Consider the following 17190-nt stretch of genomic DNA (forward strand, 5'->3'; position numbering starts at 1 on the left):
GGTATGATAGTGTAGGGACTAAGTCCCAGAATTGAGCGCGAATGCTCGAACTTAGCGTATAGCGGAACGTAGGAAATCGAATGAGGTTAGGAGAGAGTCTGAGAATTACGTCTAGTCAAGACCGAAGTTAAAACTTATCTGCTTTCCGCGGCGTTTTTCCGCCCTATTTATACCCGAAAAAGACCGGAATCTCCCGCGCGAGATTCCCGCCTTTTTCCTACGCGTCTTAAGGGGGGAGGTATTCTAGAAGCTTCTAGAACATTCTAGAAGCGTAGTTTTGGGCCCATCTGGCCCCCAGCCCTTCAACGGACCCCGATAAGATAATCTAAACATTTACACTAACCCTGGCCGTTTCCTCGGAATTCCGAGCCTAGCGTGCGTCGTCTAAGCCTTCAAGACTTTTAACGTGCGTCGTCGGAAATATAAAATTTCCGTACGTAACAATAGTTACGAAAAAAATTCATTCTACTCCGTAGAATGTGTCAAAGTATGCAATTTTTCAAAGAAAAAACACGTCCTTACTTTTGGAAGAACGGCGGGAGGGGAAAAAAGCTAAATTCAAAATCAAACTATGGTTCCTTAAAGTACAGATTTCACCCTTTAAAATAAAAAAAAACTTTCAGATATGACAATTTTTCGCGGAGTTGTGCTTATTTGAAGTTGGGCAAATTTTTGACGAAAATTTTTGTTGCGATAATTTTGTTGTCCAGTGTAAATATGAATAATAAATATAAATATACATAAATATAAAATTTATTGTTTGATTATATTATAAGAAATAATTTCACGTTTGAAAGCGATACTCACGTTTTTTCGAGCATTACGTCGTCATCGTCCCACGCGAACGATGAGTTCCAGACAGGGAGGCACCTTTCCAGTTAAGCTCTTCAAGTGCTGCTGCAACTGCCGCAGCGTGTCGCAATAATCCTCAACCTCCCTCGTCAGGGCTGTGATGTGATTATGTAATACATCACACGCGTTTTTTCACTCGTTAAGTTTCTCCATCGTCTTGAGTTCACTCAAAAAGTGTGGATAGACTACGCCCAAGTCTAGTCTCGAGTTTTTATATATGGTAAAAAAAAGGGGTGTTGCGGCAGAAAAATATACTAAGAATAGCATTTAATTGCGTTGAGGAAAATATATGAATAGACGGAAAATACGCATCGAGGAAAATAATTAATGCATTTTATTGCGTCGAGGAAAATATACGAATCGACGGAAAATACGCATCGAAGAAAATAATTAATGCATTTGTTTTAATCAAACCGACTCATCCGCCGGAATCGTTGACGCAATTTTTCCTTATCGGGCCGACTCATCCGCAGGGATCTTCGACGCTTTTTTTTTCACGCCCGAAACCCCCCGCCGCGCCGCCACCTATCCGCGTCATCGCGTAAACGTTCGCATTCAGATCCCGCTTAAACCGCAACGCGCCATCATCGCGGTTACACCGTCTCTCTCTCTCTCGTTCTCGACGATGCGGCTCGCGCGCATAATCGCGTTAACCGCGTGTTTTATCGCCGCGGGGTGCATCAATTCCACAATTACGGACAAAAATTACACGCTCACGTTCGACTACCTGCAGAAATACGGATATCTGTCCAAAGACGTGGACGCGGTTCCGGCTCAAAGACGAAACGACGTTCTTCGCAAAGCCTTCGAGGATCTTCAGAATTACTACGATTTACTCGGCGACGGAACGCCCAACAACGAAACGCTGCAATTTATGAGAAAACCGCGATGCGGTTTCCGAGACATCCTGAAACACGGAACGAAAGCGAGCCTGTCCAAATGGCCGAAGACGCACCTGACGTGGCATTTTCACTTAGCCGACGGGACCGAACTGAGCACGGCGCGGGCCGCGTTTGATCTGTGGTCGCAGCATTCGGCATTGACGTTCGAACGCTCCGAAACGCCGAATGCCGACATTATAATATCTTGGCGACGCCTACGTCACTATAACACGAATACCAAGGTAAACGGAGCAATGTGCTCGGACAAATTCGACGGCCCCGGCAACGTGCTCGCCTACGCGTCTCTCCCGACGGACCAAGCGGGGTTCGTCTCCGAGGTGCACGTCGACGGGGACGAGCCGTGGCACATTTACGTCAACAAACATCCCGCGGATAAGTTTTCCCTGCATTACACGCTGACGCACGAGATCGGCCACTCCCTCGGATTGGTGCACAACGGGCGCAAAACATCGGTGATGTTCGCGATACAGCCGGACCAGCAGTATCCGGTGAAACTCGACCAAAACGACATCGCCGACATTCAACGTTTGTACGGTAAAAAAATTGTGAACGATCCGCCGCGTCGGACGCCGCCGCCGCCGCCGCCGGACCTGTGCAGCCTCGATCGCGTGAACGGGATATTGATTTTAAAAAATCAAATGTACATCTCGTACAAGCGTTACGTTTGGTCGATTGATCTGGACGGTAGGACGTACAACGGACCTTTAGCCCTCTCAAATCACATGAGTTTTCTTCACGACAATTACACGCGCGTGACCGCCGCCTATCAATTCCCGTCCGGCGATCTCGTGGTGTTTGTATATAATTTGGTATACTTGGTTCAATATCCGGAATTTAGTCTGCGGCCAGGTTGGCCGAAGACCCTGCAAGAACTCGGATTTCCCGAAAACACGTTGATCAACGGAGCGGTGAACACCCACAGAGGACGTTCCTTCGTGATGTTCAACGGTAACTCGGAGGGCGAGATAGACGAATGCCACGAGAGCAAGAAAGTTGCCAAATTTACGCCCCTCGAGGTGATGTTTCCCGGAATACCGACCGGCGTGACGTCGATTTTCCGCTACATCGACGGCAATCTGTACTTTACCACTCGGACGCAGTTCTACAAATTCAACAAATTTACGAGGACCGTCTCGTCGGCCGGTAAATTCGATCTGCGGATGCTGAATATTGTCTGCCCTAAGGCCGAACTGTTGCAGCAGTTGCGCGATCTCCTCGATCGAATCGTACGTTTTAACGATAACTCGCTAACGTCGACGGCAAGCGATTATTGGAACGATGACGACACCGGGATTCGGCTCTCCGATCTCCGCATCCGCCGAAGGAAGTAGAGGACCGCGCAAATTTCCCACACCATGCCACGCGCGACATAAGTCAGATTTTTCCTACATACCGACGTGTCCCTCCCAAGGCATCAGTGTCGCGTCGAACGGTTACCGCGGCGCGAAATGTTCTCAACGTTGGCCGATCGACCCGCGCCGAGGAGTATTTCCCCTACGGAGACGGCGGATTCGGAAGCGAACGACAACGGCAATAAAAAGCGGAGGATCAGTTCGATGCACGATCGCCATTATCTTCCTCGTCGCCAAGAGTCGCGTCGCAGCTCTCATCCTTCCACCGACGCGCCCGTCGAGGACGATCGTCGTCGTTATCATCAGGAGTTTCGTTCCAACTTTCGCCCTCCCACCGACTAGACCGTCGAATTGCCCCCTGTGCGCATCCTGACAACGCGTTATCGGCTGACGACGACTGGCTACAAGTACATAGCCATAGGTATCGCAATCAAATCGCCTTCGTACGTGGATATCGCCCTGGGAAACAAACAAGGCAGGGAAATCTCCCTGACGCTCGACATGTGAAAAGGACTGGTCGAGCGCAAACGCGACGTATTGTCGTGCATGGAACGCGTTCTCTCCGACGTAACTCACCTCTCCTCGCCGATGTTGATCGGAGGGATGACGCTGCGATTCGGAGTGATCAACAACGGGCCGATCGTACGTATGGAGCTACCCAACCTGGCTCGCGTGGCGATGGTGCGCAAAACCCTGCTCACGCTGTACGATCTCCAATTTTGCATGGATCGCGTCGTCCGTGCGCTGAGCGCGGCGACCGAGGAAGTCGACGCAAAGTTTTCGCGCTATCGAGAGATAGCCGCCGCCGCGATGAAAATGGAAACTTCGGTTCAGACTGCGATACTGAAGAGCGATTTTTTCGATCCTGACAACATCGTCGACTGCGAGATAGCCGCGCTTTGTTTCCAATCCTTATAACGATGTCGCGTCTACGAAATGTATATATTCGCGCGAGCGAAACAATGTAAACGCGCTTGTAATATTTCTTTTGAATAAATAAAAAAACTATATGCGTATCTCATCTGTGCGCTTTGTATTTCTGTTTCTCTCCTTTTCTCAAATCCGTATACCAATTTCCGCGCGACCGCGCTTATCCCCCGCGGTCGCGACGCGGATCGAAACGACCTTCGGTCCGAGAGTAAAAACAAAAAAAGAAAAAAACACGACGACGACGACGACGACGAAGACGACGACGACGAAGACAGGCGCGCGAGACCCCCCGCAAAACAAACCACCTCGAACGCGTCGTTCCCCCCCCCCCCCCCCCCCGAAACGTCCAGAGAAACGACCTCAAACGAGTTCAAACGAGTTCGGACGCGCCCGAACGCGCGCGAGCAACGACGCCAAAAAAGCAAAAAGAAAAAAAAACAAACGAGAAATATATTGGCCCTCCACGATTCTCCAAAACGGTCGGTAACGGCGCGAGCGCCGCTCCGAGCGCCCCCTCGGAAAACGCCCCAAATCCCCGCAACGAACCCCCGTTGGCGGCCCTGCCCCGCGCCAAATCCCCGTTGGCAGCCCTGCCACACCCAACCTTACGTAAAGTGTTCCCCTCGCATCGCGCTCCCCCTCTCTCCCAGTTTTCTCTTCCCCCCGCATAGCCTCCCTCCGGTGACCCTTAACACCGTCCCTCGACCCCCTCGCCCACCGCTTACGGCGCTCCCCCCGCGGCAGCGAAGCCCCCCCCCCCGGCCCCGCTAACCGCAACCCGAGATCCCTGAGCTCGGAGTACTTATTGCTATACTACTATAAGTCAAGTTAATATCTTAATTTATTTTTAGTTTAATATTAAAACGATGTATTTAATTAAAAAATAAAAACTCATTGTACGTCTTGAATTTAAAAAATAGTTTTTTTTATAAAATAACAAATTTTTTTTCAATATCTAATAATTACAATGTATCTTTTATTGGTACTGAAAGTGTTGATTTGAAAGCTAGTATATAAAACAAATTGAAAATATAAGGTAAATATGCAGAGATAGGGTTTATTTCCTGATTTCAATAATTTTGTAATATGTCATCAAGGTCATCACTTGAATAACTTTTAAAAGATTTTAACTGGCAGTCATTGATTATTAAAAAAATATTAACAAATTTAGATACTTATGCATTATTAGCGGCGAACTCACCGATTTCAATTAGCTTGACATGCGTTGTCAAGGTCATTCTCCTGAGTAACCGTCAAAAGGTTTTAGCCGTGATCTTGATTCAGAACCAAATTTTTATTTAAAAGATCTGCATATCAAAGAAGAAAAAAACGGCATCAATTCAATCACAGACACATAATTATTTGATAAATCTCTTTTTAATATTCTTTACAAACTTACTAACAAAAGATTTTTACCAGATTTGTTTTTATTTATGTGCCGTATTTAATATCTATTTACTCCTTACTTTTAATGTCATTGATACATTTACATACCCACATTACACACTTATTATCGAGTAGTCGCTTACATGAACTCGAACTATACAAGAAGCGCGTTATCGTTCAATAAAAAGCATATCTTCTTTGTCCTTCATCAGAATTTGTAAGTTGATTTATTAATAATAATAAGAGAAACAAAACCGTTACGATATACAATCAAATTAAAGTAAAACACCATTTACGATCCGAGCTTAGATCTTTGGCAGCCCAATATTGATTTCTGTATATTAGGGGGAAGTGGGGTAATAGTGCGTATAGGTATAACCTAATTCTCCAATGAATTGTTCATCTAATGACAATAAAATTATTGTGGAATACTGCGAAAAGCATTTCTTATTCTCGCTCGTCGATAATGGATTTTGAAAAACAGTATTTTTAATACAGCACCACAAATAAAAAATTTACATATGTAAGATCTAGAGATTTCGGAGGCCAGGCGACGTATTCATCATGACCAATCTATAGATGTATACAACATACATTTAACAAGTTCTTTACAATGCGGGAATATTATGGTGGCGTCACGTGTATCATCTTGAATTTATATCCTTAGTCGTATGTTGAGGTCAACATTTTGCAACACCAGCAAATTTTGTTTGAATCAAATGTAAATCATAAATTTTTATCTCTAACGAAATAAGAACCAATAGTGTCTATTTAAAATTACACACATTTAAAGATCAGCAATGTTGATTGTCAACTTATCGGCACCACTTTGAATTTTGCATCAACTATAGTAGTGACCATTGCGTAGATTTAATATTTCGTTGCTTCATTATTATTAAACATAACTACATTAAAAAAACCAAAAATTTGTTCTGTACTTTTGTTGTCCCATGGACAGAATTCAATATCTTCGATCTTTATCTTCGATCATCTTCATTAAAGCCTGAAGTAATGTAATATGATAAGAGTGGTACCGCAGGATCTTAGAATTCTGTATGCTGTTGATCGTGGCACTCCTAATTTATACTCTATTTATTCTCGAATTTTTTGTTTATATGAACCATGGCTAAAACATATGAACATGACTACAGTAAATGCGTCTAAATGATTTTTATTAGATATAGCGCATTCTGGAATATATTCATTTGTCTGACTTTCTAATAATGATCCGAATCACCTAGAATCCTAGAATGACGGATGACATCTATTCGGATGCCTTATTTAGTCTTTCAATGATAATTACGTCAATATTTACCTCGTCGATATCAAGAAAATATTGATTTTGTTTCAAGAATAGTCAATCGTAATTTTTTATTTAAAAAAAAATGCTTACGTAAAAATACTAAAAAATTATTAAACAATTTAAGCTTGCAAAATTTTTAAACCGTACCAAAAAAGGAATCAATTTTATGCTAAAAGAAAAGCTTGAAGAGATATGAAATATGTAATTTGTTTTATAATTTTATAACTAAATTCTATGATATGTCATCGGCCCATATCGTTTCGCACAACAATGAGATTGCGCTCCGCGTTATCCAATCTAAAAGTGTCATATACGAATGAAAGTCAGAAGTGCTGACTTAAATTAGTAATGAGCGATTGTTGTGGCATGTTATTTAAAGCGAATAATCGCCATTAATCGACATTCGTAATCGTGTCTTATTATTTAATTACGAAATAGCAATATATCGACATATTTTGTATGATAAAACACACAACGTACTATACCATACATTCGTCCGAATCGCATTACGCGTACGTATGTATTCTAACACAACTGCTTATCAAATTTTTCGGATCAATTCAAATACGTATAATTAAAAATAATTGATTTTTTGCGAAATTTCGTTTTGCAGGACTAATAAGTCTCACGTTGTTGCAAGGCAACAGGTCGCGCGCATTAGTCTAAATTTAAGTTGATGCCGTGATTTCGTATTTTGCATCGATTGCAATCGGGAATGTCGTGTGCCGCGTCGGATAATCGTTATCAATTGACATCGCGTATAATTGTTATCGATTATTAACTTAAGATCGCATCGCATTGTCTCCGTGTCCTTTTGTGATCGAGATCGAGTGTCGTATACAAACAAGTATCGGGAGTGCCGAATTTAACAATTAATGAGTGATTTTCGTGCCATGTTATTTAACGCGCCTATTATGATCGCATCCTTCGACAATCATAACTGCGTAATCGTGCATGAACTTTAAGTTGGCTTTGTGTATAAAAATAAGGTACCCGAGTACCCGAGTAGGCGTCATTCGTCAGTCATAAAATATCTCCTTCGGTAATGAGTTTAGACCAAAAGTGTTTAGTACTTATTTATGTATAATTAAACGTCCTTCCCGATTTTTCAATAAAGAATGGTTGTTTCCATTAAGGGGCTACATCTATCTAGAGGCCCGAAAAATAGGTCGAAATTCAGATTTTTTTTCCAGAAACGATTAATGGGAATAAAACAAATTTTTTTGTACTCAAAGATACATGTTTTAAAAACTTTAAAAAAATTTTTAATTAAAAAATTTCCAAAAACAAAAAAATTATGGCCGCCGGTAGATGATGTTTTTTTCGGCGGTGGACACTGTCCAGTTGAAACGGCGATTTGAAATAAAAAAAACAGAAGGGGTTATTCAAGCTAACAATAAAGACGAGTCGTTGACGATCGCCGATTTTTAAAATTTATTTTTTTAACAAAATGGCAACGAATTGAAACTCATTGTCAGTATGTCTCACAGATTTTCCATATTTGAGTTTCAATTCGTTGCCATTTTGTTAAAAAAAGAAATTTTTAAAATCGGCGATTGTCAACGACTCGTCTTTATTGTTAACTTGAATAACTCCTTTGGTTTTATTATTTCAGATTGGCCGTTTCAACTGGACAATGTCCACCGCCGAAAAAAACATCATCATCTGCCGGCGGCCATAATTTTTTTGTTTTTGGAAATTTTTTAATAAAAATTTTTTTTACAGCTTTTAAAACATGTATTTTTGAGTACAAAAAAATTCGTTTCATTCCCACTAATCGTTTCTGAAAAAAAAAAAATCTGAATTTTGATTTATTTTTCAGGCCTCTAAGTAGATGTTGCCCCTTAAAAAAAATTAAATTAGCCTTTAAAAATAACATTGAGATATTTTTAATGTGTTATTCATCGTTATTTATGGTTCTAAAGAATGCCAAGTAAAGAAACGTTAACATGATTGTATATTTTTATTGAAGTTATTAAATTTATTTTCAACAGCCTTTATTTGCTCGAAATTAGGCCGTTTTTGATTATTTAGTTTGTAATCTATGTTCAATATGACTGTCTTTTGGTTATATGCTCTTAATGCTCTCTATGTATATGTATATATTTTTTTTTAATTCTGTACAAGTCGTATAATAGCGCTTTCAGTTGCTTCCAGTTCTATCGCGCGCCTTTTCTGCTTCTTGTCGATATTCGCTCCGTGCGTTCTAGCGCCATCTACCGCTATCGCCATGCAATAAAAGTGGAAACAACGATGAGATATGATATATGTTTATTATTATATGTTGATTATTACCAAAGCTTCTTGTGCAATAGATGCAGTGTATTTTTGCTTCCTCATAGAAGAAGTTTTGTTTTCGTAAAAAAAAATTTTTTTTTGTTTTTCTGAATGTGTTTAAAATGTCCTAAAACGTCGAAAAATTGCAGTTTTAAAAAATGTCTGTCTGTATGTATGTGTGTGTGTATGTGTGTGTATGTATGTATGTATGTGCCAAATTTACCGAAATTTCTATAACTCCAGAACTAATCAACCAAATCTTAACGAATTATATATGAAATAGGGGTAGAAAAAACTGAAGAATATAATAGAATTAATAAAAATTGCTAATATAATCAAAGGGTTCTTTTTAAATAAAATTTTGAATTTGCAGAAATGTTTGTTTATGCTTTAATGTCCGCAAATTTGGAGATATCGATCTATTTCTAATTTTATTATATTTTTCAGTTTTTTCTACCCCTATATATTTCATATATAATTCGTTAAGATTTGGTTGATTAGTTCTGGATGAGTTATAGAAATTTCGGTAAATTTGCTCTAACTTCCGCAAATATTGAGATATCGGGCTTCTTTATAGTTTTTAAGTGTGCAAGTAGAACCCTTTGCTCACAAAGCTTCCTCTATAAAGAAGCCAAAAAAATAAATACTAATAATTATACATCAAATAAAATAAAAATTTCTTCATATACATTAAATTTATACATTTGATAAAATAAGCTTCCTGTAATAATAAGGAAGCAATGTGCAAGTTTGTAATTTGCACCGTTTTTTACATTTTACTGTTAATAATTTCGGTAAGTAAAAATTGCTATACGCGCATAATCTATGATTGTTACTATATAATTGGAGGTTGACTGCACAGCGGTATTTATGTCACTTTAATTACTGGAACTCCTATTTTTTATATCAGAAAACAATAAATAATAACTACTGTTAATTAAATATTGCTTTAAAAAATGTCAGTAATAAAAAGTAAAAAATGACGCAACAACTACGATGACCCATTTTTAATAATAATACGTCTAGTTGAATAGGAAAATATTCCACCCTGAGTTCACTATTCTCTCACCCGAGCGCTTTCGTAGCTCGTGCTATCCCCTCCAATCAAACGCACAGAGCGAATACCTTTGTTACGAGTTCTTATGAGATATATGTATCGTTCTGTGAATCCGTAGAATATCTTTTTATCCTGTGTCAAAACCCATCAACAGATTCCGATAACACAATTTATGTTTTACAACTCAAAACAGTTTTTTTTTTATTTTGAAATTCGAAAGTTAACCTCAAGATAGGGAATTAATTTATAATTTAAGATTTTATTTATTTTGAAAGTAATTCAGAAAGATTTTCAAAATTCTTGTAATATAAGAAGTAGAAAAGAATTTTCTTCAATAACTAAAACTTGTTTGATTTAACGTCTAAATCCTCTTAATCTGAACACGACTCTGTTACCCTCTTTAGGCATGTATAATAAAGAATTATTAAAATTTCTTTTTTTTTTCGAAGTTTAGCATCTGTTGCTACTCCTCGGCAGCTATTGATTGCTTTTTGGCAGCAAACAATATTATTTATTAACTAAATTTCGGATTTAAAAAAAATAATTTTTTGATTGTTTGCCTTTAACAGCAATGAACAACTCTCAAATTTAATAAAGTAAGATTTCGAGGATTAAATCCAAAAAATTAGAATTTAAATTTTCTCTGTTATTATCTGTTTTTTCAGTTTACAATTAGATAATTAAATATTGATTCAAAGTTACGGTTCTGAATGATATTTTATCGTTATCAGTATTTGCTAACAGAGTTGCTAATATTCGACTAAACGGTATTTTATTTTTTTAACTCTGATTGTTTCTCTCTTTTATTTATATCCTGCAGAGATTAAAAACGCAAACTTCTCACCACTTTCTACTATAGAAATATATTTTTTAGAAAAGGTAACTTTTCTTATCCACAATAAAATATTAGGTATATCGATATATTATTGACCAGTGCCAGACTGAGGCCGTTTGTCCACTATTGTCGACCAAATCAAACTATTACTCGATAACGAAAGCCTGATTATACTGACTTTTAAAATTTATATCTTCTTTAATACAATATAATAAAAAATTTTTTAAATCAAATATATTAAATTTAATTAAAAAATTATTTTAAACTAAATTAAAATTTAATTCAATTTATTATTAGAATATTTGTTTGTGACAAATACTTAATAATTGTTAATCTTTATTTATGCGTTTCAGTATCAAATTTTTAAATATATTATTAAATATCATTTTTGTACTTTTTATATAACTAGTTTTTATTTTATATTTTTTAAACATTAAAGATTAAAAATAAAGGTTATGACACTTCTCTCTTTTTAAAATAATTTTATATGTAATTGCCAACTTGAAATGTTATTAAATTATCTATATATATAAGTACCGTCCGTCTGTCTGTCTGTCTGTCTGTCTGTCTGTATGTACGCGAACTACTCATTCGTTAGTGGACCGAATTTTTACCAAAAGTATATGAAACAGGGGTAGAATTTCCCGGGGATGAAAATGTCGTGGCCATTTTTTTGCTACCGATTTTCTGGAAACCGATTTTTCTAATTCTTCTAATTTTTCGGGAAATAATTGACTAAATTTAAAAGAATTATATATGAAACAGGGGTAGAATTTCCCGGGGAGTGCCATAAAGTGTATAGTTTTTTGTTAACAACCTTTTAGAAACTAATTTTTTTAATTTTTTTAGAGAAAGAGAGAGCAAGAGAGAGAGAGAGAGAGGGACCGAATTTTTACTACGAGTACATGAAATAGGGGTAGAATTTCCCGGGGAGTGCCATAAAGTGTATAGTTTTTTGTAATTTCTTTAATTTTTTTAGAGAAAGAGAGAGCAAGAGAGAGAGAGAGAGAGAGAAAGAGAATCAAATTTATTAATTTAAAATCAAATGGGATGAATATAATTTATTTAACACAAAATTGTAATAATTTATGTTTTAATGAAGAATCCTAGACCATTTGGAGGAAAAGTTATTTTATTTGCAGGAGATTTCAGACAAAATCTCCCAGTAGTACCTCATGCACATAAAGCAGCCATAATTGAGTCAACTGTCAAATACAATCCTATATGGAGAAATGTAACTCAGGTTAAATTACAGCAAAATATGAGAACTGCGGATGAAAAGGAATTTGCAAATTGGCTAATGCAATTAGGAGATGGTAAATTGTTAAGTACAGATGGATTACATCTTGATACAATTGAAATCCCCCAGGATTTTATATCAAAAGAATCTATTATTACTGAGATTTTTGGTGATAGAATCACCATGGAACAGATTAGAGAAAATCCAGATCGAGCGATTCTTTGTCCTAAAAATGAAGATACTTTCAAAATTAATGACGAAATCCTTCGTTTAATGGAAGGAGAAGAAAAGGAATATCTATCAATTGACTCTATTGTAAGTGATGATCCACAAGAGCAATTGAATTATCCGACTGAGTTTTTAAATTCTATGACACCTTCTGGAATGCCAGTTCATCGACTTAAAATAAAAGTCAGTGTTACAATTATCTTATTAAGAAATTTAAATACTAAGAAAGGACTTTGCAATGGCACAAGATTTATTGTTACAGATTTGAAACATAATCTTATTTATGCGGAGGTTCTAACTGGTCCTGCTCGAGGCCAGATTGTCTTCATCCCAAAAATCGATTTCATTACAAATGACTCGGAAGTTCCATTCAAGCTTAAACGGAGACAGTTTCCTATTCGAGTATCATTTGCTATGACAATAAATAAATCTCAAGGACAAACTTTACAAAAAGTTGGGATTTATCTGCCACATCCTGTATTTGCTCATGGTCAACTCTATGTGGCATTTTCTAGAGCAACCAAAAAGGAAAATGTCAAAATTAAGATTGATGAAACAAGCAATCAAGGACATCTCATTGAAGAAAATCCAGAATCTTATACAAAAAATATCGTATACAAAGAAGTTTTATAAATTAAACAAATAAAAAATTGTATCAGAGCTAATAATATAGTGAGTCAGCGGGGGGATTAGCTTTGAGGCCCGCGCAAAGCGCGGGCCGAAAAGCTGATTGGCGGGGGAATAGCTTTGAGGCCCGCGCGAAGCGCGGGCCGAAAAGCTAGTTAATAAATAAAACTGATTTTTTTATGTCAAAAAATTATTTCTTCCTCATTTAATATTTGAAAAAAATTATGTATTGTTTATGACATATTAAAAACGTTTCTATTTATAGATAACGGCATATTTCGTGATTCCGATGCATCGGCTACGTTACTGGAAGTCCATGATGAATCATCTGCTACGGAAACATCATTTAGGCGTTTATCGGACGCGGAACAAATTCTGCTGGAGAGTCTGGACATCGATCGATATAGACCCAGGCATATCGGTCGATTTCTGACGATACATAAAAGACGTTGTAAGAAGCTTATTACCAGATCCTTGAATCAGGAACCAGGTATCTTGGACGACATTTTCCACGGACTAGTGCAGGTAATTTATACACAAAAATAATTTTTTTTTTTTTATTATAATACTCGTACCAAATTAAAATAATTTTCTTCCCTCCCTCCATTAATATTTTATAGCAATATTTTATATTACATTTTACTTTTAAGTTAAGACCGCACTTGCAAGTGCTGGCAGCAGGTGATCCTATGATCGGCGGCTGCGTAACGCATAATCTTTGTCGCGCGCTTATGATTTCGGTGTGCGGAAAGTTCTACGTAACTCCAACGTGGTTAGCAATGATCCGAAAACAAAATCTGCACGATAATCAGACGGGAAGCATGAGAGAATGTACCATTCTGGCTCGAAATTCACAATTATTATTAAAGCTTAGAATATCCGGGTATCCGGATACCCAGAGGCGTATCTAGGGGTTGGCGAAACTGGCCTACGCCAGGCGCGCAGGCCCAGAGGGGGCGCAAAAATCATCTCAGAAATCTGACTCTAGTTATCATAAAAAAAAAACTCATAAACTATCTTTATTGCTTATCCCCGCAGAGTTTGTAAGGCGTTTTTATAAGGAACGTTACCCAAACCTTTTCACTACTACCCTTTCTTCTCTCACTTTAACCCTTTGGACCAACGGCTTAACATCTCTTTCCGAAAGACGGAGCCCAGTTTGCTCCGTACAAGAGCCTATCTTGCACGGAGGGGCGCAGCTTCGGAAAAACATTCCATGTTTACATGGCTCTAGTGGACTCGAACCTGGTTCCTTGGATTACGAGTCTGACGCTCTACCACTAGACCACACTGCCGCCTGACTCTAGTTATCTGTGTAACGTAATAAATTCAGACAAGAGCTAGAAACTAAACGATAGGAGAAATGGCAAGACGGTATGAAAATAAATCTTTAGAGACAATAGAGTTTAAAAATTATTTAAAAATTTATAAGATATATTTGAAATAACTTATTACAATATATTTTATTATTAAATTTTTTAAATTAAAATTGACATAAAATTTGAATTTTATTTTTTACATATTTAGAATAAATTAAAAGTTAATAAAGAATTATCTCCGTTCTGCGATGAATCAAGAAAGATTAACTAGCCTTGCATTAATATCAATAGAAAAAGAAGTAGTTTTACATATGAATATAGATGCAATGGTAAATATGCATATTAGGTCAAACCTCACCGATGACTTTGACCTTGACATATGTTGTCAAGGTCACCCTCCTGAGTGACCTTCAGAAGGTTTTAGCCGGCGGTCATTGTTTATTAAAAAGTTATAAACAAAAAATGTTTTGAAAATATAGCAGCTATTTTGAGTATTGAAAGGCATAAATGACTAATATATATGTCGAAATAGTTCACGAATACACTTTTCATGCAAACCGAGGTTTACGCACACCTCCCCCTGCTTTCGGGGGAGGTGCGGTAGTCCCGAAATAGTTCACGCATACACATTTCACGCGAACCGAGGTTCACGCACACCCCCCCGTGCTTTCGGGGGAAGTGCGGTAGCCCCGAAATAGTTCACGCATACACTTTCCACGCGAACCGAGGTTCACGCACACCCCCCCGTGCTTTCGGGGGAGGTGCGGTAGTCCCGAAATAGTTCACGCATACACTTGGACAAAATACGCAAAATTTTAAGTATGCAAATTAAATACTCTCAACGTAGTTTAAAAATTGTTAAACTTTAACTTAAAATATCTCATTGTCAGAAACTATAAGAGACTGTCGCGAATTGTTAAAACAAAATTACTCAGTCATACATAACACAACACTTTCGAGAAACAATTTATATAAAAATAAATAAATAATTTTATATATATAATAAAGAAAAAATATTTAATAAAGACTACCCTATATATTTGGATTACAATAAATAAAAATTGAAAAGTTCTTGAATTTATAAATTACAAATTTTTTTATCAGAATAAGATGACCTTTGTTAATCGTTATGTTCTTTTGCTAAATTCACATTATCTATATATATATAAAGGAAGATGTCCTGACTGACTCACTCACTCACTCATCAACGCCCAGCCCAAACCCCTGAACCGAATTGTTACCAAAAGTATATGAAATAGGGGTAGAATTTTCCGGGAAGTGCTATAAAGTGTATAATTTTTCGTTACCGATCTTTTGGGAACCGGTATTCGACATTTTTTCATTTTTTCGGGAAATAATTGACCGAATTCCAAAGAAATATATATGAAACAGGAGTAGAATTTCCCGGGGAGTGTCATAATGTGTATAGTTTTTGTTACCGATTTTCTGAAAACCGGTTTTTCTAATTTTTTTTAATTTTCGGAAAATAATTGACCGTATCTCAAAGAATTGTATATGAAACGGGGGTAAAATTTTCCTGGAAATGTTATAAAGTGTATAATTTTTCGTTACCGATTTTTTTGGAAGCCGGTATCAGACATTTTTCAAATTTTTCGGGAATTAATTTACCGAATCGCAAAAAATTATATATGAAGTAGGGGTAAAATTTCCCGGGGAGTGCTATAAACTGTATATTTTTTCGTTACCGATCTTTTGGGAATCGGTATCTTTTTGGAAATTGGTTTTGAAAGTATTGTGTATGAAGTAGGGGTAGAATTTTTCGGGGAGTGTTATAGAATGTATAATTTTTTGTTACCGATCTTTTTGGAAATCGGTATCCGAAAGTAGTATTGACTGTGAAATTTAATAACGTCAAAGGTGGCACTAAATAAGTTTTCACAAAATAATTAATTGCTCGCGACAGTTACGAATTGAAGTGACTGATTTATCAGTTTTGACATAATATGTGAAAGCAGCAACTTCATAACATAACACAGACAAATGGCATAGACACTATGCGGCGCATCGTCGTATATTTTCGCGTTATTAAGATTCAACATCGACCTCTATATCTAGGGCAGCGACATTATCCTTTGGTTTACCCTTGAAACTTGGTGACATTTATGAGTATATGTTCGGCTCAGAAATTCGAGTTCAAAAGTTCGAGCCGAACATATACTCATAAATGTCACCAAGTTTCAAGTTAATCGGCTTCTCACATTCTATATAGATAAGTTGATAATTTCACTCAGTATATGTCAGTTATTAGTAAATGTCAAAAGAAATATATGGAAATGGAAAGTAATCTAAAGAAAATGGATATTGAGGAAGGAAAATAAGGGTAAAAAAATTAAAAAAATTTATATATAAAAATGAATGTATGTATGTGTATGTATGTATGTCCTTTATGCACTCTTAAACTATTCGACTGGTTTTGAAAGTATTGTATATGAAGTAGGGGTAGAATTTTCCGGTGAGTGTTATAGAGTGTATCATTTTTTATTACCGATCTTTTTGGAAATCGGTATCCGAAATTTCCCCAATTTTTCGGAAAATAATTGATTGAATTTTAAAGAATTGTATATGAATCAGGGGTAGAATTTTCCGGGGAGTGCTATAGAGTGTATAGTTTTTCGTTACCGATCTTTTTGGGAACCGGTATTCGAAATTTTTTCAATTTTTGGGAAATAATTGACTGGATCTTAAAGAATTGTATATAAAACAGGGGTAGAATTTCCCGGGAAGTGCTATAAATTGTATAGTTTTGTGTTACCAATTTTTTTGAGAACCGGTATCCGAAATTTTTCCAATTTTTCGGGAAATAATTGACCAAATTTTAAAGAATTGTCCACATTATGAAGAAAATTTAATTGTTTTTCTCC

At 37.0% G+C, this 17190-nt stretch overlaps 1 protein-coding gene and 1 long non-coding RNA gene across 14 annotated transcripts in view; one reads left to right on the forward strand and one right to left on the reverse strand.

Moving 5' to 3' along the window:
- LOC143908473 (uncharacterized) overlaps positions 1 to 17190 on the reverse strand; it is a 191786-nt gene that overhangs the window by 115393 nt on the left and 59203 nt on the right. The gene's annotated exons all lie outside the window — the stretch shown is intronic.
- LOC143908466 (uncharacterized) overlaps positions 1 to 17190 on the forward strand; it is a 177572-nt gene that overhangs the window by 106465 nt on the left and 53917 nt on the right. For all 12 annotated transcript variants that reach the window (XM_077426135.1, XM_077426136.1, XM_077426138.1 and 9 more), the window contains one exon: positions 13255 to 13514. In XM_077426135.1, the coding sequence (XP_077282261.1) occupies positions 13255 to 13514 (260 nt within the window). The remainder of the gene's footprint in view (positions 1 to 13254; positions 13515 to 17190) is intronic.

This window comes from Temnothorax americanus, unplaced genomic scaffold (genome assembly GCF_048541705.1).
Source record: "Temnothorax americanus isolate GAGA-0224 unplaced genomic scaffold, ASM4854170v1 Scaffold96, whole genome shotgun sequence".
In the NCBI taxonomy this organism is placed as follows: Eukaryota; Metazoa; Arthropoda; class Insecta; order Hymenoptera; family Formicidae; genus Temnothorax; species Temnothorax americanus.